Below are 27,923 nucleotides of genomic sequence, written 5' to 3' on the forward strand. Positions count from 1 at the left end.
AATACTGTCATTAAAACGGCCCCTTTTCATCGAAGCAGAAAACTCGCACACGGGGTGGGGGAGAGTTTGTGCCGGCCGCGGGCAAGCGGAGAGACCCCGCCGGGGCTGCGGCCCGAGCAGCGCCGAGCGCCACCGAGTAACACCGAGTAACACCGAGTAACACCGAGTGACAACGAGTGACACCGAGCGTATCCGAGTGACGCCGAGTTGCGCCGAGCGCCGCCGAGAGCGGTGCGTGGGCGGCGGTGCCGCCTCGCCGGGCGGGCCCGGGCAGTGCTCGGGACTGGTGGTGGCCGGAGCGTGGCGAGCAGGGCGGTGCTGCCCTGTCGGGGTGCCCGCGCCCTTCCAGGGTGCAGAGCGCTGCCGCTGGTTTGGGGGAGACCACCCAGCAGCTCGTGCCTTGAGCTGCTCGGGGAAGCCAGAGGGCGACCGAGTCCTGGCCGTGTGCCCCGGGAGGCGCAAACGCCTGGAACGGGGACGGGGACCGGCCTCTGCGGTGTCCGTGAGGAAAGCTGTACCGTGGGCATCCCGACAGCCAGAGCTGCCTCCATGGGGACGTCGGTGGAGGGGTCCCCAGAATCCTTGATGCGGGACACCGTGGGGTGATGTCTCTCCTCAGACCCCGGTGTCAGCCTGCCCTGCTCAGCAGCGCGGAGCTCGCACCGCTGGGTGCGTCCCTGGGCCGCTGGAGGCTGGATCAGCTGCAGGCGGGGAGCAGGGACGCGCCGGGACACAGCGCAGAGCGCCATTATCTTGGCTCTCTTGCAAGCAGTTTAAGAAAGAAACCGGCTGAAATCTAGGAAAAAAAGTGTATTTTTTTTCCAGTTTCTGAGCCTTCACCTGCAGACCAGAAAAATTACATTTCTTAAGGCGTTAGTCAAACCTCAGGAATGGCAACAGCTTAGCCACTGAGACACCATGTATATGGGAGACCTTAGAGGTTTCTTCCCCCAAGCGCAGGTGTGTTCTCATTCCCGCGCTGAGCTGAAAGGTCCGGACGTGGGAAATCTGGCCTGCCTTGTGCAGAGACGAACACAAATCTGGGGCTGTCATCCCTGGCTGCGGAGCTCTGCTCCGGGATGAGCCGGTCGGGATGAGCCGGTCGGAATGAGCGGGCCGGCCGGGATGAGCTGACTGGCCGGGAGGAGTCGGTCGGGATGGACCGGTCGGGATGAGCTAGCCGGTCGGGATGAGCTAGCCGGTCGGGATGAGCTAGCCGGCCGGGCTGAGTCGGTCGGGATGGAGCGGTCGGGACGAGCCGGCCGGGATGAGGCGGCCGCCGGGGGGCGCTGTGGATGAGGCGGGGCCGGGCCCGCACCCCCGTTGTTCTGACAACGGCACGCGCGGCTGTCGGCGCGAGCGCGTCCGAGCGGGAGCGGCTGAGGGACCCCTGGGGGCCGGGGAGAGACCGGGAGCGGCACCGGGAGAGACCGGGAGCGGCACCGGGAGCGGCACCGGGAGAGACCGGGAGCGGCACCGGGAGCGGCACCGGGAGAGACCGGGAGCGGCACCGGGAGCGACACCGGGAGAGACCGGGAGCGGCACCGGGAGAGACCGGGAGCGGCACCGGGAGCGGCACCGGGAGAGACCGGGAGCGGCACCGGGAGCGACACCGGGAGAGACCGGGAGCGGCACCGGGAGAGACCGGGAGTGGCACCGGGAGAGACCGGGAGCGGCACCGGGAGCGGCACCGGTGGGCCTGGAAGGCGAGCGGTAGGCGTGGAGTCTCCCCGGGAGCAGTCGCCCCGGGAGGCTGCGAAGCTGCTTGGAAGGCTGGAGCTGCTGTGCTCTAGGACAGGGTGAGAGAGCTGGGGGTGTTCAGTCTGGAGAAGGCTCCAGGGAGACCTTAGAGCCGCTTGCAGTGCCTACAGGGGCTCCAGGAGAGTCGGAGAGGGACTTTGGAAAAGGGCCTGGAGTGGCAGGACAAGGGGGAATGGCTTCAAGCTGCCGAAGAACAGGGGTAGATGGGATGTTGGAAGGGAATTCTTCCCTGTGCGGGTGCTGAGGTCCTGGCACAGGTTGCCCACAGAAGCTGTGGCTGCCCCATCCCTGGCAGTGTCCAAGGGCAGGCTGGACAGGGCTTGGAGCAAGCTGGGATAGTGCAAGGTGTCCTTGCCCATGGCAGGAGGTTGGAAGACGGTCTATCTTTAAGGACCTTTCTAGCCCAAACTGCTCTGGGATTCTGGGATTCAAGGAAGGCCCTTTTCCAAGTGAAGTGTTGTATCTCCTCCTGGCTCCCAGCTTGCAGTCGGCAGTTCTTCTGGAAGCAGGCCCGGCCAGTCAGTGAGCCATGTGTTCTCAATAGGACAAGTGGGACATGTTTACGGAGAGGAAGGCTGCAAGCAGACCTTCAAGGCCCAGGTAAAAAAAGCAAAGGACTGAGTAAAAGCCAAAGGAGTTGGTTGTGTCAGTCAGTTTGCTGGCTGTTGAAATGACCCCAGGTCATTTTCAACATTTCTGGTTTTGGTTTCTTTTAGTAAAAAACTGAATGTGTTATCTCCAGCATATGCTCTCCAATGCATCTACATGTGTTCCCATCTCTTTGTTGTACATCAGGTTATATTAACTGAAGACAGAATCATAACACAGCAGTAAAACATTTAGAGGCATAGTTAGACAGATTCAGGTATTTCTCACTCTGCTGTTGACTTTTCTGGTAACTTTTTTCTCATTTTGAAAATTGCCTTAGATGAAAATGGCTATGCATTGTGGCATGTAAGGTTCATTATTTTACCTTTCTCTTCTGCCATCTTTCCCCTACTATTTTTTATTATTTTGTTGCTGTTCTCCATTCAGTAGGTGTGAAGGAATTCTAATTGTTAAGATGATGGTTCTTTGAAGGCTCACTTAGCCCACCTTTTGGATGAAGGAAAGAAGACAAGGTCCTCTAAGAAGAGTAGAAAGTGCACTTTAAATATGCCATGCCATTACCGTGTAATCAGCAGAGATGTGTTGGTAAAGCACTCATCAGTGACTTCACAAAAAAGCCACAGTCAGACAGGTAGAGAACAGAAGCATAAACCCCCAATTTCATGTTCCTAACTAAAGGTATGAAATGGACAGATTTTCACTGGAAATCAGAACCCCCTGAATTCTTGGTCATAGCACTAATGACCTGTAATAGACTGTCTCCTTGCCAAATGTAAATTTAGTATAATGAACTGCTGCCTGTTGCAGTGCAGGCTAACAGGTGAATATTTGCAATGGCAGGAATATTGTATGGCTTTCCTTTTAAAAAGGAATTGTCTTTGCTCATAGCAATCTATATATACACCCAGTCTGACATGTATTTTTTAGGCTGTATTTCCAAGTAAATGGCTTACATGATGATGCAGTAAGATGAACAAGAATGAATTGAATGCATCCATCCTTTTTTACCCTAAGCCAGCTGCTAAATAATGATTCAGGGATTCTGAGAAGAAACTCAGTGCCCAAGCTGTTGGGAAAAGCACTGGGCAGATAAAGGCTTTTTCCACATTTCTTGCTAGTTCTTCTAAAGAGTTCATAGTTTTTTTACCTTTTAGAGCTGTTACATATGTCTTTGTAGTTTATACATCCTAAATCCAGCATATATTGCTTTAATGCTATTCTAATAGATTTGAAGTTGGGATCTACCCAGGTTTCAGTTTGTCTCGGAAGAAGCAACTTTGATTCTTTGAATTATATTCTTTAAAGTTACAATGATATTTATGTTCACTTTAATGTTACATTTTGCCAATTAAAGGGAATTATACTACTATGTTAGTCCCTCTTGTGGTACATTTTTAGTACAAATCAAAGCCTTTCAAATAGTTGAATATTTGAATAATCAAATTATTCCCTTTCTGTTTCAGACAACCTACAACTTTTCCAGAGGTATGGGGAAATGTAGATGCCAGTTCAGCTGAGGAAGTCAGAGGCTTGCCTGATGTAGTTGGTAAAACTGGTGTCCCTCAATATCATCTATTTTAATTTGCATTCACCAGAGACATGGTACATGTAACGGGTTTGGCTGAACAAGGTACAAAATCGTGCTGGTTTGAGTGTAAACCAGCAGGAGAAATTAACCCCACACAAATACCTTGCGAGAGATTTCAAATCAGTGTTACAATTGAATAGAAAGATTACAGCAAATGCAATGATGCAGAAAATCTGCTTTAAAACCACAAGGTCAGAATACAGCCCAGCACCCTGTTGGTCAGGGTTGCAGTGGTTGCAGTCCTGTCAGGAGCCGTGGTCTTGTGGAAGTTCAGGTTCTTCTCTTGATGTCCAGTGGTGGTGGTGTCCCAAGACCCCAGACTGCCTAAATTTTATACAGTGGGGTTCAGGTGGTACATCCCCCAGGGCAGGGAGGTTCACAGTGGAATGGTGGAGAATAGTTTTAGAGTCCTTGATAGTTGTTCCAGCTGCCCATTCTGCTAGTGCATATTCAGTTCATTGTGGCCCATGAGCAGAGACGACCCTCACTGGACGGGTGCTGCTGCTGCTTCTCCAGCAGAGTCGTTGTAAAGATAAAGAAACTCTGCCTCACCTGGCAGGGTTTGCCTCCTCTCATTTAAACACCCAGCTTCTGTCCTGGGAGGGCTGTTAGCAGTTCATCACAAAATGAGGTGAGGGGGAGTAGAATACACAGTTTAGTTACACCCACACTGGCACTCCTTTTCCTGCGACAAAAATCAAGCTCAGAAATGGCCTGACACATTTGGGATGATTTGTAGGTAGTTTTGAAGACAAGGAGTCTTCTAACAGAAAAAAAAAAAAACCGGAGACAAAAAACAGAGACATTGTCAGTCAGTCACAGGTTATGTTTAGATGATAAATTCCTGTTCTGATGTAAGCAGATCTCATTCCTGAAATGATGCCATTTTTTTACTTCATACCTGAGTTGATAGTTCCATGCTACGATCCTTCTGAAAATCAGAAGTTAATTGAGGAAATTTTAAAATACGCTCTAGTATTCCTAACCTGCATTTGCTAAGATTGCACTTCCCATGGAAAGATGTTGCACGCTGTGAGAGCTGCACAAACCGCAGCAGTGACAGTGTAGATTTAGGGATCCCATGTTCTGCAGCAACAGTCCCAGGCTGTAGAATGCTCGTTCCTTCCTTGGCAGTTGCTGAGGAGGCAGGCAGCAGTCCGTGGAAGCACCTGGCAGAGAGGCGGCGAAAGCGCCACCATCGAGCAGTGATGGAGATGCAGCAGGAGCTGGACTGCATTGGCAGGGTAAGGCAGCACTTCTTAATCCAGAGTCTTGAGTGCTCCTCTGAGGTCAGGGCCCAATGCTCAAATGATCACACTGACCTGCCGTTTTAGGAGATGGAAGCCTCTGTTTTGAAGCTTCAGGAATTCCTTCAGCTAGAAGTGATGAAATCAGATGAAAAAAGTGAACTTCTGTTTGAAAAGATTGCGTCTGACGTGGCTTTGGAAGGTTTCTCGTTTGAAGTAAGGCACTTCAGAGCATTGGCTCAACTTGAGTTACTTGTACCTGCCCTGTGTAACATCTTATGGCTCATTGGCCTTTGAAATTATTGGGTTTTTCCTTTTTTAATTTTTTTTAACATACACTTTTCAATGAGATTGAGAGTAGATTTTTATTGCAGTGTTTGGAAGAACTGTGGAACATGATCCACCAGGAATCCTCAAACAGAAAGAAGTGGATCAGGGCAGTGGACGAATCCCTAAAGGAGATCGAAAGGAGTCGAGCCATTAAAGTGAGCTGCAGTCTTAATAATGGTTACTAAAGCATAAGATTGTCATTTGCTGATACAATGCTGGATGCAGAGCAAAGAGCAGCTTGTTTCCTCAGCAGTCAGAGATCTGCCAGTAGTTCTGTTGTGTGCTGATTGCTTTCTTTTCACCAATAAGTTATTCACTCATTTTACACCCATAGAATTAGGAGAAGCTCCTTTTTTCCTAGTTTTAAGGTGTTTCTTTATTTCACAATTACCTATACTAAAGGTGCAAGGAATATATGAGCTGCTTTTATTTCCCTGGAGGTTGTGTAGGCCAAACTTTCATCTGGTCTGTTTTTTTAGGGAGCATACCTATTGTGTAGCTGAGAAGGGGCACAGACATGACCTGGCTCCATTTTAGTTTGGGTTGGCTGAGTGTCAGTAGCAAACGTGTTGCAGTTTTGTAGTCTTCAGCCTAACCTGTAAAAGTCATTGGACATCATAGGAAATGTTTGGATTAAAAAATGGATAGACTATGGAGGAGCTTGCTGCACTGCCCTTGCAGGCAAAGAAAACCTGTTTGTTCTACCAGTGCCAGTTTCTCCTCCCTTTGTAATTCAGGTCTCATGAACAGGTCCAAGAGTATCACCAGTAACCTTTCTGCTGGATTAGTTACAACAAATGTCAGAGATGGACACATTTGCTTTAATTTTGTGTTCACTTAAAACTGGTGGAGTCCCTTCAGATATTCGAAAGGAAGTTGGTTTGAATTTTAAATTCATATTGTAACCTGTCTGCAGAGCTCTAAATTATCACTGACATCAAAGAGAAATCAGCTGAGTAGTAGCAAAGTGGAATGTTTTAGTTACTATTTCTATGAATTACTGAAAATATCAGTCTTTAAGGTAACTAAGATTAAGATATTAAATTCTACTTCTCAATCTGTGTGTCATCCAATTGATTTTAATTCATTTTAATGGATTTAATGAATTAATTTAATGGAATTCATTTTAATGGAAAAAATTGTTTCATTCATGTGGTTTTTTAACTTGGGAAAATGATATTTGAGTTATACTTTTCCTTGTTGTTGCTTTTCTTTATTCTTTTATTGCACAGATAGCAGACATACTGACCAAGTATGCCGTGAAACTGGAGGAAATTGCCTTCTTGTTGGCAGCTGATGTTCACAGGCTCATTGACAATAAGGCCATGGTAAATGTTTTACCTGGGGCAAGACAGCAGTCTGAATATTCCTAGAATGTCTTTTTTTTTCCCCAACTGAAATTCATTTTTTCTGCCTATCACTCACTGAAATATAGAAGAGATTTCTATTTTGCAGTGTATTCGTTATCATTTGTGTTCTTTTCCCCCTCATTTTCTGTGGAAGACCCATTTTTTTTGTTTGGTTTTGCATGTTGTATGCTGCTTCTACTCCTGGTTTTATTTTTTAATACACAGAATATAAACAGAGCACTGCTGGGTAATGAGAGGGCAACTGCCAAGCTGCTTTTTAATCTAATGAAATCAGAGCTTGAGAAAGACAAATTGCATCAGCTGAAATGGCAAGAGAGAGTCAAGGACTGGAAGCTCATCCAAAAAAACTGTATAGTTCAGAGTTTCAGGTCAGAAATTTTGCAGTCTTATTTTGGACAATGAATAACACAAAGTGACTAGTGTTCACTTGTGGTTTCTATTAAAAGTAATACTTTAGCATTTTTTCTTTGTACATGTCACGTGTGATATCACATATATCGTGTGTCCATTACACATACCTTTTTTCTATCCTGCAGAGAATTTATGGCAAGTGAAGAAATACAGAATCCCCCAACTGTGAAAACAGAAATGGAAAATATGATAAAGGAGCAGATTGTACTTAGTGAACAGAGACTGAGGGTTCTGCAGCACGTTGGGTATGGCAAAAAAGGGTTTAGCATAAAGGAAAACAGTTCTGTCTGGAGTTAATGAGGAACTTGGCTACCAAATGCACTTTGCTTCCTGTCAGTGTGTGGTTGTTAAATTAGCAGTAAGGCAGGGTCCAAACCTATTTTTGTACAGCTCTTTTTAGTGGAAAAATGCATTCTTGATTTTCAGTGCACTAGCTACACTAAATAGGTGGTGATTGAGGGCTAAAAATGCAGAAATGCAAAAGTAAATCTTACTTACATTTGAAACATGGTGGAAATGGTCAGACAAAGATGGGTGGAGAGCTGGAAGTTGGTGCTTTTGGCAAGGCATTTTTTCTCCATGGGATTTTATTTGTGTAATAAATTAAGAGGGGAGTCTGGATAGAAATCTAACACTATGTTTAACTCTCCATGCTGAACACAAGAAGCATTTCTGGGTGCAATGCATTACAATATTTACAGGGAGATTTTTACAGTGGATGTAGGAACAAGGTGGATTACAGTCAGTTCCTTGTCGGGCAGTAAACAGTTGGCCTCGAACAACAGCAGTCTCTTTGGTTTATTTTCATTGCCAGGATGGCTGTAAATAAAATAAAGCATAGTATGGATACTCTGATTCATAATTTTATATTTTAACTACTGACTGGCTTGTATTTTAAGATACCTGACTCTTGTTTCCTACTTTGATAGCTCCTTGTTGCCTCCAATACACACAAAATCTGACATAAATGAGTGGTACAGAACTTTGGAGAATTTAAACAAAAGTATAGGTAAGTTGGGAAATCATGAAAACAGTCTGGAATTCAAACAACACTTTATTTTTTCCCAGGCAACAATGATGCAGTTGCTTTGAAAGTGCATGTTTGCTGTGTTCTTTGTTTCATGTGTTCCCACATACCCTCTCAGCTGCTCTGAGCTGGCAGTAGGACCCAAAGAAGCTGCCTGTGACATGACTCTGCTTTGGCCAATACAAACACTTGTGCAGAGTGAGATCTAGCAGGAAGTGGCTTGGTTAGAATTAATGTGGGGGGAATAGAAGGTCAATTTTGACATGGGTCAGTTCTCAGTCATACAAAAATACTCCTTTTTAACTCTTGGAGAAGAAGAGGGGAAGTATTGGAGGTAATTCCTTTCTCTTAGTCCTGTAGTGTGCCTTCCCTCTGTGTCTGCCTTCTGCTCCAGATCACATCATGTTGTGATGTTTGTGGCCTGTATGGTTGCAAAGTTGGCAGCAATTGTAAATAAATTGCTGCTTTTAAGCATCATTATGAGCAGCTCTGTATTAAAATGTCCTATTCCATTGGTTGGTGGTGTCACACAGGTGCACAGGCACTGCTGGGATTTGTTCCCTGTGCTGAGGTTCAGCACAGAGCCTCTGTCATGTCTCCATTTCACACTGCACTGTGAAATGCAGGAGTTTTGACTGCTCTGTTCTGTATCATTCAGACACCCATAATGTGGAGTGTGTGGAGAAAATTCGCATCCAGTGTGAGCTGGTGCAGGGCCAATGTCAGGAAAAAGCGCAGGTCTGCAAGGTGAGTGTCACAGCTTTGGGTGTCACTACAGTGAAATGTGTTTGAGGATCCACCAGACACTGACATAACAAGTGAAATTGGTTTTTAACCTCTGTCCTATTCTGTTCAAAAGGTAACCATGTGTTTGGTTTCACAGCAGTATTTGGTATTTGTACTTTAAATGTCTAAAAGCTGTAACAAATGCCAGGAATGGAGGGGGTGCTGTCCTGATTTACATGGAGGATGCAAGGACCCTCAGCTTTGTGCTAAATCTGTCTTATCTTGGCAAAGAAATTCCGTCTGTCTGCCTCAATTTCTCCCTTGATATCCAATGGAATTGTATTGTTTACCAACACAATGTGGGATCTAGGAGGCTGAATCTTTCTCTGTCCATCACAAGAAAAGAAACACTAAGTTTAGCCATGCTCTCTGAAAGCCATGCTGTATTTGTTATATGCACGTCAATAATTTCTTATTTCTTTCATTTAGATGACCCTGTTGGATATGAACATTTGCACAGTAGAAGATGTTGAAGTTGTGCATTCCAACATGCTTCAGATGACTGAGAAACTAAAACACAGGTTTGAGGAAGAACTGGAGCAGATGGATGTATGTTTATTACATTTATTTGTGTCCTTGGGATTAGTCTGTTCTCCCTCTGCAACGCCTCCTGCATTGTAGGCTGTTGATGTCACACTAGAAAAAGGTCCATGGTGTGGCTAAACACTACAAACAAAGTTTGGTTGGAAGAGTTTCACGTGGAAGAGTTCATAATTATTGTGTTTATTATTTGTAATATAAATATATTGTATTTTATTATCATTTCTATCTGAAATACATGTGGCTAGAGATGAATGACATGTGGCCCAGTCTGCCTAAAGGCAGAGGAATAGATTTAAATTATCTCCCACATGTCTTCCAATTTGATCTTTTGTGGTTCTGTAGATAAAAATGACTGGGCAGTTGTTCCTAAAGTGATAAATTGTAGAATGTGATTCAGTGCTTTACAATTCCAGAATAAATAGAAGTTTTGATACTCTCAGCTTGCAGAATAAAATTCTTACCCAGTTTACCTGGAGTTTTATTTTCTTTTTTGCTCTCCAGACAGAAGACACCCTGATGAACACCAGTTGTGTAATTCCAGGCAGCCTTTTATCATGTTACACATTCTCTTACTCATTCATTTCACCTTCCAACAGTTTAAAAACAACTTGTTCACTTGAATATTTTTCTTTAGAGTGATGTTAAGGAGCTGGCTCAATGGCATGAGGAGCACTGTCAGGGCTTGTCCAGCTGTGTTCAGGAGGCCATGGGTGTCTGGGATCTCCATCAGCTCCAAGTGTCCCAGCTGCAAGATGCACTCCAGAAGAAAGTGGATGAATGCAGATGGGAAAAGGATAACAAAATACAGGTATAAACACAGAAACAAGGGTGTGGTATAAAGTAAAGGAAGGACTTCTTAATGCCAAGAATCCTCTGGAATTCAAAATAGCTACTATAAAATTAAAAACATAATATCTGGCTTTTATATTGGAATTTCTACTTTGCAGTTTCATTCTGTCAAGTGCATTTGTGCTAACTGCTTGAGTCACACTAAATGGACAGTCCTGTCTTTTTCTTGATATAGCAACAGTGATAAAGATCACTGCTGCTCTCTGTATGAAGTGGCTGCAAGTTGTTATTCTGAGATCCTGTGCAGGTTTGAGTCTGGTTGGATGCCAGGTTCTCAGTTACAACAGCCAGCTTGGGGTGGCAGTGTCAGAAATGTTCATTATCTAGGAAGATCTTCATAGGTGATGAGTTTTGCTAAGGTAGCTTCCCTTCTTGGTATAGAATATATGTACTTAACTAACTAACTTAAATCCTAAATAGATATGGAGATTTTAGTATATACTAAACCATTTTTACTACCTTTTTTATGTGGTCTTAGATGATGAAAGATGATCTGGGTACAATTTTGCAAAAAATGAAAATGGCAAGCAGTGAAGAAGAGCTGAAGAAATATTTGGAGAACGCCCTTTCTTCTTTAGATAAAATTAGAGCTAGGTATGAATTTTGTATTGTAAACTTAAAAAGTAAAGCATGTTTTAACATGGGTTGTACTACTCAGGCCTTGTTTATGCTGTTGTGTGAAGGTATGGAGAAAAACTGCATTTTACTTCATGTGAGAATATAAAATAATGTACCTATGGAACAAGGTTAAGGCAATAATACCCACAGGTTAGGAATGGGACAAAGGAAGAGTGCTATCATTGAAAAACCATACCACATCAGTATTCCTATGCATACCACCATGGCCGTGCCTTATTCAGAAGGTGAAAGTAGTAGCTCAGATCCTTGACTCACAGGAATCAAAAGTTGGTCTGCACCATCACCTCTGCACTCAGATCTGATCTCATTCAAAGTTGCAAGGACTAACTTCTTTAAGATAGCCAAAGGATTTATTTTGGTAAGCTCTCTGTCATCCTTCTCATGATTAGGCATTCACAACTTTAAAAACCACATAAATTGGTGCAATACTGCTCTCCTTGCTAAAGATCTTAGAGCAGGTGTGAAGCCTGAGAGGAAGCAGCGCTGTTCTCACACCCAGGAGGCCTTTTCTGCCTGTTTAGAGACCCATCAGAAGAGCAATGTGGACCTGAGGGGCAGATTCACTCACCTTCCCACGCCTCACAGCGGGACTGGGGTTAGAGCCGTGGGTTTGCTGCTCTTACTGATCATTGAGCAGCTAAAGAAAAGCCAGACCAATGAAAATACAATGTCAGGTTGCAGAAACAGAATGTAACCTGTCTGAACACATGCATAAATTCCCCATAATTATCTTTGTTTAGGAGACAAAGCAAAGGTAAATGTAAATGAAAACAAGTGTGAACACTGATTTTTCCTGAATCAAGACTCCGCTTTATTTTCAAGTAAAAGGAAAATAAGCCAGAAAGGCTCAGTTACAGCTGAGCACAGTGCAGAACTAACATGGAAGACAGTAACTTGACCTCTCTTATGTAAGCAGTGTTTAAATGGTTCCCCATCCAAAAGGAAGGACATAAAAGGCTTTATTGTAAATTTTCTTAACTTCTGTGTGTTTATTTATTTGTAATTAACTAATCTCCAACAAGCCAGGATGTGATTGTATTCACTGTGAACAATGATCAATGGCAAAAGGTTTAGCCTAAAGGTTCTATGGGATTGATCAGAAAGTTAGAGTTAGATTTAAAGGCTCTGTAGTCATACTTAATTTTATTTCTATACATACTTGAGTCTCTTAAACAGTGACCTTAAATTTGACAGGAGTGAAACACTCAACAAAATTGTAATGGATGAAGTAATGGCTTACCCAAAAGCTATTTTGTGGGAACTGATTTCTTATAGTATGTCCATCAGCCAGCATTTTAGTGTGAAGGAAATCTTCAAACAGGTAAAAAGAAAATTTCTTCTGATTTAAAACCTGATTGGTGTATTATTTTTTCACTTGAGAGAAAATTTACACTACCTTTAAAATTCAGATTATATAAAATTACATAAAATACTGCTCCAGCCATTGAATAACGTGGTTTTGGTAGAGATAGCAGAGGGAAAGCAAAACATTTCTCAGTCCTACACTTTTAACTCTGTCCTTGTTACAAATGGCATTTTAGCAAATTCATTTGCCTTTTGAGCAGCTTGCTGGGATATAGAAATATAGAAATATTTCTATAGAAATTGAGAATGAGAACATTATTCTAGATATCCTTAGGATTCCTGCACTAGCTGGGGCACTGTTGATTCTCTGCTGATACCTTTAAAAGTGATGTGTGAATTTCCAACCATTTCCCAGTCAGTGTCCAAGAGCAGCGAGGCAGAAAGTGCTGAAATTGCCACGGGGGATTCTTCCACTGCTAGTGGGAACACTTACACTGCTCTTGAAGCTGAAGAGGCAGAAAAGACTGACGTCACAGAGAGTTATTTTACAAAATATGAAAAAGAAGAACCACTTCCTATGTACCTGAAATACGCACTTCTCACAGAAGCCACGTTTGTCAACCTGAAAGAAAGGTGAGTAGAAAACAACTTCTATTCTTTCTTTCTCTTTATGTAATAGACAAATTTCAGCTGTTTAGAAGAAACATTAACTACAGAGGCAAAAGTTATCTAATTACTGTTATATAGTTAGATATTTATATAGTTAGATATTCAATTATAAAATTATGATCATGCAATTATTATGCTATTCCACTTTTTAGATAGACACAAATATGAGAAAATGTTTATATTGCTTTGTATCCATGGCTGTCAAGGTACCACAGAAGCATTTACCTTTACAGAGTATTCATATTTTATGGAAAATTATTTAGTGAGAAAACATTACAGAAAGACAAGTAATTTGCCCAAATTCCCTGCGAAGTTGTGAAGGTAAATGCCTGGTACTCAGTAGTATGCAGCTAGCTCAAAAACTCCACCAGTATTATGCAAATGGTACTGAAACCATACCTTCCTATAGCCTTGAATTCTTAGAAATAATATATTCAATAAATTCTTATTTATCATTCACTATTCCTCACTGTAATATTTCTTTTTGAATCATAGGATTCACCTCTGCTTCTCTGAACACTTGGAGGAATGGTTTGCAGAATGCTGGTCCAGCTCCTGTGTCTTTGTAGCTGCCAAGAAAGAGGAGCTGAATTCAATACTTCTGCTGCATCTTAAGATGCATCAGCAGAAGCAGAAGGAGATACAGACAAATATCTACAATGCTCGAGCCGGTATTGGCTTTTTGTTGGATTCTGAGCATCACATGTCTTTGTTTAGGGGTGGTCCAAAGTGGGCCAGAATCTGTTTCAGCATTGTTTGACTCAGGAGTAGAGGACAATAGAAAGCAGCTGACTGTCTGTCAATTCCCAGTATTTTGTGTCACTCAGATATTTTTAAAATGACATTTCCTTTCTAAAGCTCTTCCTGGTTTGCGCTGTGTATTTTTGGAAAAATAGGCAGCAGTGCCTTGATTAACAACTGGATTGTAAAAGGAGTTGAACATCCTATTGTCAATGTTTGTGAATTCTCATCCACCTTGAAATTATTTAACAAGAGTTTGTGGTATACAAAAAGTATTTTGAAAGTATGGCAGAAAAAGAAATTAGCAATTTGGGAGAGCCAAAATGTCAGGGCCAAGCTTCTGAAAACGTGAGAGGAAGGAGTGAACTCTGTGAAATACACTGAGCAGCTACAGAGCATCCTCTAACCAAAACCCTTTTTGCATGGGAAGTGTCAAGTTTTTATGGTGAGAAAAAAAAATTTAGACACATTTGTTGGTCTTTAACACATTAGCAAAAGAATTCTTTTGGAGAACAGGCATATAATTTTTGAATTTCCCTTTTTCTGAAAAGAGAACAGGTGCTTCTTCTGGCAGCTTTCTTGAGGTGATTGGCTGGCTCTTGATTTATCCAGCTATCATTCCAGAAGAGAGACCAAAACTGATTCTTTTCTTTCCCTCACAAAACCAGGAAAGGTGGATTTTCCATTAAAAATATAACCTTTAGTTTTGTTAGAAGACTGAGAGCAGAGAGATAATGGAGATGTCAGTAATGACCAAAATTAAAGGAAAAAGAACACCTAGAGCAAACAAGAGACATGTGCAGTTTGAATGGATTAGAAGCTGTTAAGGATATATGTCTAACACAGGAGAAAAGCCAAAGAAACCAAACTGAGTGTATTTCATTTGTATGTTTTAGCTACTGTGAGGGCTGGCTTTGTTTATTTTGCTGCTGCTGCTGCTGATCACAGGTTGACTGGGCCGTGTGACAGTTCCCAATAAGCAGGGAATAATCTCCCTATTGTAAACTCCCTTTGTTCTCAGCGGACCTGTCTCTTCACAAAGAGCATCTTGAGTGCCACCGTGCAGCGCTGGCGGAGGGCCTGAAACAGGAGGAGGCTGCATTCCTCAAATTTTCGGACCAGCTAAATAACCTCAGCACCAGCTTTGCTTCCCGAGTCTGTGACCTGGAGTACGACTTGCTGCACGCTCCCGTGACTGAGCAGTAAGTGTGCCACTGCTGTCGCTGGGAATCTCCCTGGTTAAACACTCCTGATTGCTGCCTGAGATGTTTATTCTGAACCTGTTTGAGATGTCATTGGTCTTCAATGAAGACTATTTCATAAAACTTGAAAACTTGTGAAGAATTTCATTACCTTTCCCTGAAGAAATTAAAATCAGGACTGAACACATGGAAATTTTTGTCTCCTTTCAAAGTGCTGGCAGTCTTTAAATAGAGAAGATGTTTCATTTGTTTAGATTTTATCCAGTTTACTGAATGTGCACAGTAATATCAATTGACTAATTGTGAAGAAAGTGCTCAATTGTATCAGCTGTTGCTGATACCTTCCTTGGGTTCACCCAAACCATCCCTGCTTGGATGCCCAAGCTGCTTTGAGAGTCATAAATCACTTCTCATCGAATTTTTTCATATCTTTACAGCTGAATCATGTGTGTTCCTCTTCAGATATGTTTTCCCTGTCTTTTATTACTTGCTGTTAGGTCAGCTTCTTCCAGCCACAATCTGCAGTCAGAGCTCCACAACCATCTGGAATCCATCAGGGTTACTGTGCAAAGTTACCAGCAGCACTTGGAGGAAGCTTTAGGAAAACTAAGGGATTTGAATGTGGCTTTTCTCAAAAGTTGCAGGTATATAGATTTCATGGAAGTGTTGCTTATAAATAGTGACCTAGTTCTGGGAATCTGGGTTTGTTGCATAGGCAAAACGGTAAAAGTAAAGTTTATTTTGTTATTCATCTAGTTTCCTATTTAAAAAAATAAGTGTGTCTTGTTAAACCATAATTACCATGCAGTTTTCATCACATCTGTGTTGATATATATGTTTCAGGGCTGTTTAGCTAAAATAGTACTGGAAAAAAGATGACTCACAGCTAATTGTTTTTATGTTTGCTTTCAGATTATTTTCAGAGGGTGGTGACTTTTCTTCTGAGGAGGTAAAGTTTTTCAACGAGTGTCTTCAGAAAGAAAGTAAGCAAATTGACTCCTTTAACAGTTCAGTTGAGACAGATGTGACGAAAATCAAATCGAGCTGCTTGGAGCAGGTATGCAGAATTACATGATTTCAAATGATGTTTCCTATTGCCATATTTGATGCAATCTGCAGTCAGCCTGCTTTCAGATTAGAACTGTAAGTCTGTTCTGTTTGGCAATTACATGATGGCAAAAAATAGTAGAAATGGCAAGTTCTATCATTTAAGTTTTCAAAAGTGAAAAATTATCTTGTCCTGTCTTTTGTTTCTGACATTCTTAAAGGCTACTGAGCTTTTCAAGCAGTCTGAAAAAAAGTTTGCTTCTCTCTCTCGGAGTCGAGCCTTTATGGAGAAGGTCCATCAATCTCTGAGAAAGCTACGACACCAAATCAAATCAGAGGTACCAACAGAAACATCAGAACTTTGCTGAAATTCATTACAATCATTTTAATTTATACCTTTGAGGAAGATTTTGGCTGACTTTTTAGTGGACAAATATGACATGATTTTTTATGTTGATTTAAAACCTGTTTTCTGTCACTATCCACTTAAAAGTTTATTTTTAATGCTGCTACAGCTGTGGTGGAACAATATGGCCTTGCAGCACATTGAGTATGTACATCTGAATTCCCCAGCATTTTTGTGTGGTGCAGCAAACAACATGAAGCATTGCTTTTGTGAATTACTGTTTTCAGCTTCCCCTCTGAGTACCAGGGGCTTTTAACCAGTTTTTATCAGTGGTTCTAATGGTTTGGAAGTGGAGCCTCTGAAACTCCTGTGAATGAGGACTTTACTTCTTGGTGTTTGCTTCTGCTTTAGGTGGCGAATTCCAATTTGCAGTCAGTCACATTAAAGTCTTACTTGGAAAAGCTCCAGAGGAAGAGAGATGCTTATGTTCATTCTACTGCAGAGAAAGAAGTGACTTCTAACCAGCATGAAATGGTATTTAATTTGAGTAGTTATTGATTGTTATTAATTTGGCATAAACTAATGTTTTTGAGCAAGAGTTATGTTTCCTTATATTTGGGGCAGGGCAGGAACACAGAATTTGTGCTCAGAAAGGTCCTTGTGGATACAGCTGGGACAGAGTTAATTTCTTCTCAGTAGCTGTTACAGTGTTGTGTTTTGGATTCAGAATGAGAATGGTGCTGATAACTCACTTTTTGCCCAGTCCCCTTTATCCTAAGTCAAGGACTTTTTTCTTGTCACAGAGGAGGTTCACAAAGGAAACTGAAATATGTACTTCTCACAGAAGCAGGGAGGGAGCACAGCTGGGACAGGTGACCCAAAGTGGCCACAGGGATATTCTAGCCTGTGGAATGTCATGTCAAGTCTATAAACTGGGGCAGTTACCAGAAGGGCCAGTCTGGGTTCAGGAAGGGGGTCTGGCTTCACTCAGCAGCTGCTGAGCAATGGTCCTGTGCATCACTTCTTTTTCACTTTTTATTATCATTATCATTATCATTGTTATTATTTACCATTACCAGTGTATTTTGCTATACTGTCAATTCTTAAACTGTTCCCATCTCAACATACAAGTTTTCCTTTGATTCTCCTCCCCATTCCACCTGGGCAAGGCAGGAGAGAAGGAGGGTTGAGCTGTGGGGTGCTTAATTTCCAGCTGGGTTTAAAACCACAGCAGTCCTTTCTGGACAGTCAGTACCTCTTTTCCTGTTTGCCAAACCAAGACCTCAGCCTCTTATACAGTCTCCTTATTTCCATGTATGTGTACATAAACTGGTGACAGAACAGGGGCAAACAATGTTCTTTGCAAGAGTCAGCATGTTTGAAAAGGTTAGAACAGTTAGTTTAGTAAATACCATCTGTATTACCATGTCTTTCAGGCTTTGACTTCTGAAGAGTTGTATGATTTTGCCAGAGAGGTGTTGAAAGAGCTTGAAAAGAGGAGCAAGTATCTTGACTGCATCTTAGTAAAAGAAAAGATCCCAAATGCCACTGTAAGATAATATTCACATTCTCTGTATTTCATTTCATATTGAATTTTCATGTGTACATGTTTTAATGGCTTTTCAGAATTTGTGCTTTGAATTTTCAAATGGAAAAAGAATCTGCATTGTGCTGGGATGCCAAAGACACTGTAACACTAGGACAGCCTTTTTAAGAGGCTGAGTAAATCACCAAGTCTACAAAATGCTGAAGAAACAGCATTGCAATGAGTTGCTCAGTTCTTCACAAGGGCTTATTTTCAAGGTGTAGCACTATTCAGAGGTACATATTTCACAGGTTTCTTTATTTATTAAAGAAATCCCAAATGTGCCCTGAAGGAATTCTGTTTTCATCAAATGGGTTGTGTTTTCTTTCCTCCCTTTTCTGGAAACCCTGTCTTTATTTTGTAATCTCAGTGGATCATTGTTTTAAGAGTATATCCTTTTAAGAATACATCCTTAAATAGTGTTTATGGTGAGAATCTACTCTTAACTGCTTTGAAGTGTTTTAGAACTCTATAGCTGTAACAACATTGCTGTTAGAATGACAAAAAATTTATTTCAGCCTGTGAAGCAGGATACTGTCTGTTTAGAAAATCTGCTTTAGCAGTCAGTCATTACATGGAATGCTTTCACTAACTGCTGGCTACGGTCTCCAGGGCTTCATTTTCCTTCTCATTTCAGAAGGACTTCACCACTCCTGGCACAGATGGGACATTGCAGGAGGACTTGACCACTCCTGACACACATGGGAGGTTACAAGCTCCTGCTCTTCCAAAACAGAGTCTCAGAGCTGAGAGCAAAAGGACTGTGATGGGACTAGATCCTGACAAATTCCCTTTGTTAAATCCAAGCGGGACGGATAAATCAATATTTGATGATTTGGCATTAAATGTTATCAAAAATTTAGCTGGGTAAGTACTTGTTTGCCTAAAGGTGTTTTTCTGTCCTTGTCTTTATTTATATTTTCTTTGCCCAAAACTAGTGCATAGACTGTTCATAGGTAATACTACTACATATTTTCTGATAGGTCTGACTTTAAAAATTAGTCCAACTGAGATTGTTTTCTTCCTAAAACCAAGATTTCCCATAGCCAAAAATATCCCTTTGTGAGTAACAAGTGACATCTAGTATACAATGATAAATTTTATATGCAGTTTTGCTTGTAGAAATTCCAAAATTCCAGTTAAACAATCAGTCCCATGAAGTGACTTCTATATACACTGTCAGTTGTAAAATTAACCCTATGTGTTCAATGTGATCTCAGAAATTTAACTCACTTTGCACAGGACAGGGATAGAGAACTTGCCTAGTTTGCTGGATAATATAGAATAGAGCATAAAATGACAGGACATTCAGTAGTACTTGGGTTTTTTTTCAGATTTGACCCACCAAAAAAATCCCAAGACCTAAATCGGAAGAAAAATGATCCAGGTGAGCCTGTATTTCTTTTAATATTTTCTTTCCATCTAAATTGCAGTTCCTGGAATTTCACTGCACAGGTCTAGCATGGTCCAGGCCAGTGGTGTCTATGCTAGGAACTCTGAGATAGCTGTGCTTCTCAACTCTTTTCCTGAACATCTTTACTTAGATAAGATGATTTGGGGCTCCTACAGCAATGAAAGGTGCAGAATGAGATAATAATGTTATAAAGAGTAACTGTGATAGCAAAAGGGAAACAGGGTCAAGAAAAGAAGTGGAGCAGAAATCACAAAATATAGAGGGAATCAGGGATTCTTCTCACAGTGTATTTTCATCTTAACCCCAGCTGCTCCCTACCTAGTGTTCCCATTTCCTCATCTCTCTCCTTCAGACCTTGACTCCTCCAGCCATTTCCAAAGTTTCCACGTTTGCAAGTCCCCATAACCACCAGTACTATGAATGTAGCCCATTCATTCTCTTTCTTGACCTGCCTCCAATTTGTTTTAAACCTCCTCCATCTCCCACATATTTTGTGTGACATTCCTGTGACTCATGCCCCAGCACACAACCTTTACTGCTGTTGCCTCTTCTGGGTTACTTCAGGCCTGTCTGACAGAAATGATTGCTCCTCTACTTGCCCCCTCTGTATTGTAAGGAAACATCATAGAAATAAGAATACAAAATACATCTACACATAAAAAGCTCTTTAGTTGGCATTTATGCAATATTCCTCTTCTTTCCTTGCTAACTGCCAGCAGGTCTTCGCCCAGGAAAGAAGAAGCTCTCTGATGCACATTCTCAGAAGTCAGGCAAGAGGTCATCTCGGGATGAAACAAAGCGGAAAAAAAGGTGAGACCCCTAAAAGGAGGAATTCCATTTAAAATACTCCTGTGCAAGACTTTACCTGAACTTTGTTCATTGAAAGATTCTTACTGCTTATTTGTGTTAGCCTTCTTTCCATCTACAGCTTATCACTTGGAATCTCTTACCTGTTCATGTCCACATGATCAGCTTTGTGGGGTTTTTTTCCCCAAATTTTGACTGGAAAAATATTATTCTTTTTCTCCTTCATCTGCTGCCGTTTTGTATTTTGAGGTTGTTGAAATACAGACTAACCCTTAAATCAATGTGGCTGAATTTTCAGGTGTGTCTAAATAGTTTGTCTTCAGCTTAGTCCACAGATGGATTAAATGAGCTACTGTAATAGTGAAAACAACAGAAAATTTTTGAACAACTGAGACTTTAGAAGAGAATTTTGAGAATCTTTTTTCCATCTTTATATTGTCATGGTTTGGGAATGGTATTCCCCAATTTTGTGCTCCTACCAAAACACTCCAAACCATGCACTGCTTGCTCACTCCCCTTTCCCTGCAGCACCTGGAGAGGAAAATTGGAGGCACCAAAGGTAAAGATAAGGTTGAGATAAGAACAATTTGCTAGAAACAGCATTGAAATAAAAAAATGAATAGTAACAGCAGCAATGTTAATAGCAAAGTGTACAAGAGAGGTGAGTGATTCACATGGAATGCTCACCACAGGGAAACCCCTGACAGTACCTGGCTGCCACCACATCCCCCAACAGCAGGGACCTTCCACCCACCCCCACAGTGATGGGAGGTGGTGGAGAATAACCTCTAGGTCCTGGCCACACCCTCCCCTCCTGGATACTGCAGAGATAAACCCTGTCCTGGCCAGAACCAGGACACGTAGAATATTAGTTCTAGAGTTACGTTTTTTCTAATTTTTCTCCAGTTTCATGTCTGTCATGTGACTGACAAGGAAAATACTTGTGGATAGTTTTAAAGTAATGTTTTTCCTTTCCAGTGAAAAACCCAGAAAATCTCTTACCAAGGATGAGAGATCCCAGATATTTGGAAAGAAGCCTGCAAACTCTGAGTAAGTCGTGTATTTCCCGAACAAGAAGTTAATCTATAAAAACCCTCCATGTATGTATGTATGTATGTATGTATGTATGTATGTATGTATGTATGTATGTATCCATCCATCCATCCATCCATCCATCCATCCATCCATCCATCATTGTGACCTATAGACTTCATGATTGAATTTTGAGGTATTTAGCCTTGATATTTATAGCTCAAAGTATTTCCAGAACAGTTTCTTTTTGCAGTGTAATAATAGTGAAGATATAAGTCCTCTGGTTCATTCTGTCTAATGTCTGAAGTGGGGAGTGTTTTTGGAGCCCATTTTGTACATTTATAACAAGTGGGTGGGGAATATAAAATATTCATTTTACATTCAATTCTTTTCACACCTAAGAAGACCAATACATTTTATATCTTCATTCTTGTGCTCAATATTCCATTAATATGAATAAACAAGCAGCAAACAGGTTCCATTCCCCTTCTCTAAAAAATGATCATATTGTTTCTTGATATGTGCAGCTGTACTGTGTAGAACTGAGATATTTTGTACATGTCACACAAAACTATTCAAATTAATGCTTAAGATATTTAAGTGTTTGGGAATTTTATTCCATATTATGTTTCAAAGTAATTCCAGTAAACAGCTAGACCCACCTTCAAATATTTTTGCCTTATCTAAAACGCATGGTAAGCTCTTTGGGCACAGGAATTTGGCTAAGATTGCTTTTTTGTGACAGTGATGTGGCCGTGCTCTGCAGTGAGCAATTACAATAGCCCCTTGTCCTGGCTGCATCTGAAGACAATCTGTGCTAATGTGTGGGGGAAGTTTCTTAGGCATTCTGAATATTGGTTTGTGTATGCTTTGAAAGATGTACTAAAATCAACCTGAACAAAAGACTTGGAAAACAGTGAATATTGCCAGTGTGATTATTGAACAGTGTGATCAAATCTGAAATTTGTTTTTGCATTTCAGTACTTTTAAGGGGATTATTATGAATATTCTCTGGAAGAGTAACAACACCTTGCTCTGCCTTGGTGAGGTAAGGAAATGTCATGTTCTTTAGTCAGTTCTGCTTTTATAGGTATACTCCTGTGTCAGAGAAATAATTTGATTCTTTCAGTGTTTGGCAGACCATCCAAAATTTTTCCTTTCTTCTCCTCTGTTATATACCTGGATGTGACATGTTTAAATATGTTATCAACATTTTTTCTGGTTTATCTTTCCCTTCTGTAGGAGTTCTATGGAGAAAAGAAGAATCCTCAGTTAGTAACGCCTGAAGATCTGCCAGCCACCTTTGAACACTGGGCAGAAATGCTCAGACTGAAACTACTGTCCTACCAAAGGCAGACAGATGATTACTACAATCTCTGTCTTAGAGGTAAATTCATTCAGTTAAGATTTGCATTTTCTTGTGAATGTCATTTTTCAGTATGGAAGCTGAAAAGAATTATGTCGTGGTCATAATCTATCACACTCAGTGGAAAAACTCCAGTTCATTTTACTGGAAATTGAGCCAATATTGGTTTTTATGTATTATCAGCTACATGAAGTGTAACAGAAGGGCACCAGACTAAGTTAAAAGACCTGTACAAAGTCACATCTTTGAGCAAGTGTATGTTTCTCAAAGCATTGCCCCTAGAAAAAGGAATGTCAGGGACAGAACCTCTGTGAGAGAAAATTCCAGGCTGTTTGTGTCACATACACACTCTGTCTTTTCCAAAAAGAATTTCAGGATCAGCTGAAGTGGTTTGAGGAGGAGCTGTCTTCTGTTTCCCAACTGGTCGTGGAAAGTCTTTTAAAAGTGCATGAGCAGAGACTGAGCTCTTCCACTGGTCATGTTCAGCATCTCTTCAGCAGACAGCTGAAGGAGTGGGAGGATGTGAAGGTATGGATCATGGACACACTGCAATGCTTTCCAGTGTAACCAGTGCTGAGTGCATCAGACTGATAACATTTCATTTTTCTCTTTCTCACTGTTTGCTTCATCTGAGCACAGATGTAGTTTCTGTATCTGCAGTTAGTCTGCTTAGTTCTCCTGGAAGCTTTGTGTTTTGTGGAACTCTGTCCCTTCTCTCCCAGCTTCCAGCACTGGGCTGCCTCTTTCTAATCTTCTCAGCTCTGCTTGTCCTCTTACACTTGGGTTGTCATCTCTGTGAGGGCTGTAACCCTGAGGTATGGCCAGACAGCTCCTACTGTACAGGTGCATTCCTTTTGAAGAGCTGTGATGTAGGGATAATGAAATACTATCATTTATCTTCCTTCATAGAAGAGGAGTGTTTTGTCAAGTAATATCAGAACTGAGAACAGAATCATAACAAGAAATCATGCAGAAAATGCTACAGTGTCTTGAGATTATGTCCAAGTATTAAAAATTAGGTAAAAATTGCAAATATAGAGATATAAAAAATACTTTACTTTACATGGGATAGAAGAGATTATTTTTTTGTTGAAAATAAATCCCAAAGTGAGACTAGAGGCCAGCAGAGAGGCAATTTGGTGCATATTGCACTGCAAAGCTCATACCCAGACAGCCAAGAAGCAGCTCCATTTTCTTTGTCTCTCTGAATACCTTTATAGAAAATGTTTGTGCTTTACGTCTTCCTTTTTATGACTCACATTACATTCTTTACTGAAGGCATTTCTTTCTTACATATTTCCTTAAAGACTGTGCACTGGAGGAAATTACATTACTCCCTAGGCCACCCAAATAACTCCCTTCAGCTGGAGGCTTTGTGCCAAGAGGAAATAAAAAGGCAAAAAGATCAAACTGATGGTGTTCACCTCAACACAAAGATGCTGCAGGTAATTGTGAAGCCCTTACTTAATGTGAACTTCAGTGTTGCATTTGGAAAGGAGGGTGTATTTTGGATATGTTTTCCTCCCCATCCAGAGGAAACTTGAAATTTTTTTCAGTTTTAGGCAATCCTGCTCATCTATTGCTAAACTTCTAAGAGATGTACTGTCAGCCTTAGAGCAATATAGACATAAATCTATCTGCACACACAGGTGCTTATGTGCATTGTGGAACTCACTGTATTTTGTATCATTCATAAAACCTACTGGCGTGAGCTTGATGGTGGGTAGGAGTATTGGCTGTGGTGGTGACATCCTCTGGATAGTTCTCTTACTTCCAGACAGCAGATGCCTGGAAGAGTTTCTTCTCTGCATTTCATTGGTGCAAGTAATGGACACTTTTCTACACAAGATGAAGAACTGAAATAAGCTGAATTTACAGGAGAGATTCAGGAATCAAAATACTTTCCCCCCTCTGCCCTGCAGGTTTAGTGAAGGTTGGTTCCTCAGCATTAAAGCCCTTTGTTTACTTCTCTCAGGAAACTTAGTCCAAATTCCAGACTTTCTGCAGAGTCCATGTATTTTTAATTCCAAACTATCCTCTCCTACCCCTAGCTCTGCATAGACACAGAAACACAAAAACCGTATTTTAGAATAATGTCTGGGCTAAGCATTTTCACCCCAAAGTGCCTGAATTCCAAAATGATCTTCGCTTTGGCTAGAAGCTGGATTTATCATGTTTATCCCAAATGTGTAATTACTAGGTACCCATACACAAAACTCTACAGTTTTTTGAACTTTAGATAATCAGGCAATGTTAAGAGTACTGCAGAGACCCTTTTATGTGCAATTTGGAGCCTTATGTCTGTTACCTGCAGCTGCTGCAGCGTACCAGGTTTGATACTTATGTAGTCTTTCAGAGCCAAGTTAAAAGGAGAGGAGATCAGATTATCAAAGGAATTGTTCTCACTTGTCTCCAATGTTGCAACAGGATTGTGCTGCTGAGTGTGCTCAGAGCTTTTTTTCTGCACTGGCTGCCCTGGCTGAAAAGCTCCTCTTGGAACTAGATGAAACCATCACTGTTGATGATGTAAAAGTAGCAGGTGAGAAAGGAAGAGATTGCTTGTTCAGGCCTCCTCTCCCTTGTCAAAGATTGCAGCAGTCTGTCCCTAGGAAGAGGAGGCTTTGATGTGCTGTAGTATTTTAAATTTAAAGATTTGAGTATTTTAAATTAAAAGATAATAAACCACGCAAGGCTATTTCTTGAGTGGGAAGAGCATTGAACTGCACAATTACTCCAAACCAATTGTATTCCTGCCATTGTTTGGTTTGTGCTGAGCATATCTTTTGTTACCTCCCAGAAACTGAAATGCCCACAGAGAAGATGTCAACTTCAATGCATCATAAACAAGCTGCAGTTCCTCTGGGAGCCCCCAAAGTTCCACAGTTACTCAAACGAGGAAGCAGGTAGTGTTTGGAGATACTGTTCTAATTTCTCTGCTCTGAAGTGATAACTAATTACTGATAACTGTCCTCATAGCTTTTTGGTGCACTTGTTGAAACTGCTGCTCATCATTAGTAATGTCATTGAAGTAGCAGTGGGGTAGTTTGAGTGGGTAATGATTTTAAAGCAAGAATTGCAATGGATCCAAATAAAAGTGAATTACATATAGTACTGGAAAACAATACCATGTCCCTGCTATTGCTATGCCACTTGCCTGCCACTAGTTACCAATTCATTACATTCAGATCTATGAACAGTCTGTATTGTCATTCAGAATAAATGAATTCTATCCTGTGGAGAGATCCTGATGCTTTAAAAGAAAAGGTGGTTGTACTAAACAAAGATGTTTTTAGGCTAAACCTTGTGTGGAAAAAGAAGTAACATTGATCTTTGGCACCTTAATACAAGTAAGGTGAATTAGTATGATCTGTTCTCTTTTCTAACTTTTTCCCTCCTGTGTTTTTTTGGTTGGTCTGGTTTTTTATAGGAGTTGGCCAGGAATACCTGAGACAACTCTTCCTGACACTCCAGACTATACTCTTTGCAGAGGAACTGCATCAGTTTCAACAGCTAAGACTACCCTGGCCCATCTGGCAGTGGTGGATGCAAGACAAGCTGCATATCAGGTGTGTCTGTGGGGAAGGGCTCTTGAGTGGGCTGCTGCTGTTGTGGGTTTGGTTTTTTAAGAAGACAATTTTAGAATCTTAGCTGTGTAAGTTTTTAACGTACACAGTGTTTGCAGATCTTGAGGCCTGTGTGTAGAAATCCTTTCTTGTGTCCCTTTCTTTGTGGTGCTGCCAGAAGCACACAGGGTTGGTTTCTCCAGGAGTCTTCTCATTCACAGATGGGACAGAGGGGAATTGTTTCAGCAGAGAAGCACAGATGGTGTCAGAAACAGGACACTGCATTTTGGCAGCATCACAGTTCCAAAAGCAGCTGTGCCCCAGCGCCATTCCAGTGCTGCTTGTTTTCACTCACCTTTCTTTCTGGAGCCTGTAGCTCCAGCCTTGGATCACAAAAGCTGATTTCCCCATAGAAGATGAAGAGCTGTAAAGTACTTCATACCTATCTTATATCCATAGCTATCACAGATGATTGTTTCCACCATAAAAATGATCACTCTTTCTTCACTGAGTCTGTTAAAAGGATGCAGACAACTCTGAGCCTCTGACTGGCACAGACAATGGTTTTCAAAACAGCAGTGCTCAGCAGTTAGGAGAATATTTTTATGTTAAATCACTTGGAGATGCTTTTATGCATCTGACATGGAAGTAATTGTACTCCCCAATTACTAATTGTTTAGTAACTGAACTAAATTAACTTTTTAAAAATACCTGGTTTTAATAGGGGGGTGTAAAATATACTGTCAATGATGGCAAATGCCATCAAAACTATCAATTTGCACGTGTGTTTTATGTATCTAGTTCTGGTGCCCAAGAACCTGATTACAGCACAGATTTGAAGAGAATGTGGTTGTTTGAATCCAAATGGTTTAATACAAATGGTTGGATAAAAGGATTGGATGTAGAATGCACACAGACCACAGGAGTATTTTCCTGCATGTGTATTGCATTAAAAATACTTTGTTATAGAGCATAGACTCTTTAAGAATATTGAAGTGCCTTGAGAGTTTTATGGTAGTGTGCATGTCTGTTTAGAGGAAATAACTTTTTAGCAGTTTTGTAAGAGTTCAGTTCATACTTTAGAGTTAAGAGGCTCCAGCAAGAACCCAAGTGCATCCTGTGTTGGAGGTGCATACTTGGGTCTTGAGACAAAGCAACACCCTCCTCTTAGGAAGTGAGATGAAGATCTTGCATTTTAGCAAGGTCTTTAGCAAATTTAAACATTGCTGATAGTTTAATTTCAAAAGTCTTTAAAAGGAACACAGCTAATAGTTAATTATTCACATCGTTCTATTGTCAAAGGCAAAAAATAAGTGGCCTCTGTGCAGTCTTCTGACACAATGATCAGGCCGTGGATTTAGGCAAATAAAATTATATTTGGTCACTACTAATTTTGTCCTTAATTGTTGGGGTTTTTTATACAGAAATACAAAAGTAAAGTTGAACAGATGTTTGCCCAGATCAAGGAAGAAAGTGCAGCTCAGCTGCTGGCAATTCAGCGTTGGAATGACTGGTGGGAGGAATCTATCCGGAAGATAAAGCGACTCTACATCTGAGATTAGATTTTGCTGAGCTTTGTTTGTGTAAATGGGCAAGTTTGTATGAATGTCACTGATATTCTTCTTCTATCTTACTAATCTGTTGCATTAAAAGAAGCTACTTTTTGCCTTTTGGTTTGTTTTGCCA

The 27,923-nt window shown here is 41.2% G+C and overlaps 1 protein-coding gene across 14 annotated transcripts; it reads left to right on the forward strand.

The window, feature by feature from the left end:
- Positions 1 to 1,167: 1,167 nt before the first annotated feature.
- Positions 1,168 to 27,923, forward strand: CCDC180 (coiled-coil domain containing 180). 14 transcript variants are annotated; one of them, XM_063406517.1, is made up of 35 exons: positions 1,168 to 1,608; positions 1,653 to 1,799; positions 3,834 to 3,916; positions 5,093 to 5,202; positions 5,293 to 5,421; positions 5,580 to 5,690; positions 6,768 to 6,863; positions 7,110 to 7,273; positions 7,442 to 7,561; positions 8,246 to 8,325; positions 9,002 to 9,090; positions 9,559 to 9,678; positions 10,307 to 10,480; positions 11,000 to 11,115; positions 12,355 to 12,481; positions 12,881 to 13,098; positions 13,630 to 13,805; positions 14,897 to 15,077; positions 15,575 to 15,721; positions 15,990 to 16,134; positions 16,346 to 16,462; positions 16,882 to 17,004; positions 17,907 to 18,020; positions 18,693 to 18,922; positions 19,390 to 19,442; positions 20,186 to 20,279; positions 21,255 to 21,326; positions 22,290 to 22,356; positions 22,551 to 22,695; positions 23,042 to 23,202; positions 23,982 to 24,119; positions 25,102 to 25,213; positions 25,472 to 25,577; positions 26,102 to 26,240; positions 27,662 to 27,923. In XM_063406517.1, the coding sequence occupies exons 1-35, from the start codon at positions 1,268 to 1,270 to the stop codon at positions 27,791 to 27,793; spliced, it is 4,677 nt and encodes a 1,558-aa protein (XP_063262587.1). In that variant the 5' UTR covers positions 1,168 to 1,267; the 3' UTR covers positions 27,794 to 27,923. The 14 variants fall into 14 exon arrangements, with proteins under 14 accessions (XP_063262587.1, XP_063262588.1, XP_063262589.1 ...); XM_063406518.1 differs by having other exon boundaries at positions 20,189 to 20,279; XM_063406519.1 differs by having other exon boundaries at positions 18,696 to 18,922.

Source organism: Prinia subflava, chromosome 10 (assembly GCF_021018805.1).
Source record: "Prinia subflava isolate CZ2003 ecotype Zambia chromosome 10, Cam_Psub_1.2, whole genome shotgun sequence".
Lineage (NCBI taxonomy): Eukaryota > Metazoa > Chordata > Aves > Passeriformes > Cisticolidae > Prinia > Prinia subflava.

Excerpts from the sequence above, each read along its gene's own strand:
- CCDC180 (XM_063406517.1), top strand. The coding sequence starts at position 1,268 with ATGAGGCGGCCGCCGGGGGGCGCTGTGGATGAGGCGGGGCCGGGCCCG. Across the intron at positions 19,443-20,185 it reads TCGGAAGAAAAATGATCCAG|CAGGTCTTCGCCCAGGAAAG; the intron begins GTGAGCCTGTAT and ends GCTAACTGCCAG. Across the intron at positions 21,327-22,289 it reads AAGAAGCCTGCAAACTCTGA|TACTTTTAAGGGGATTATTA; the intron begins GTAAGTCGTGTA and ends TTTGCATTTCAG.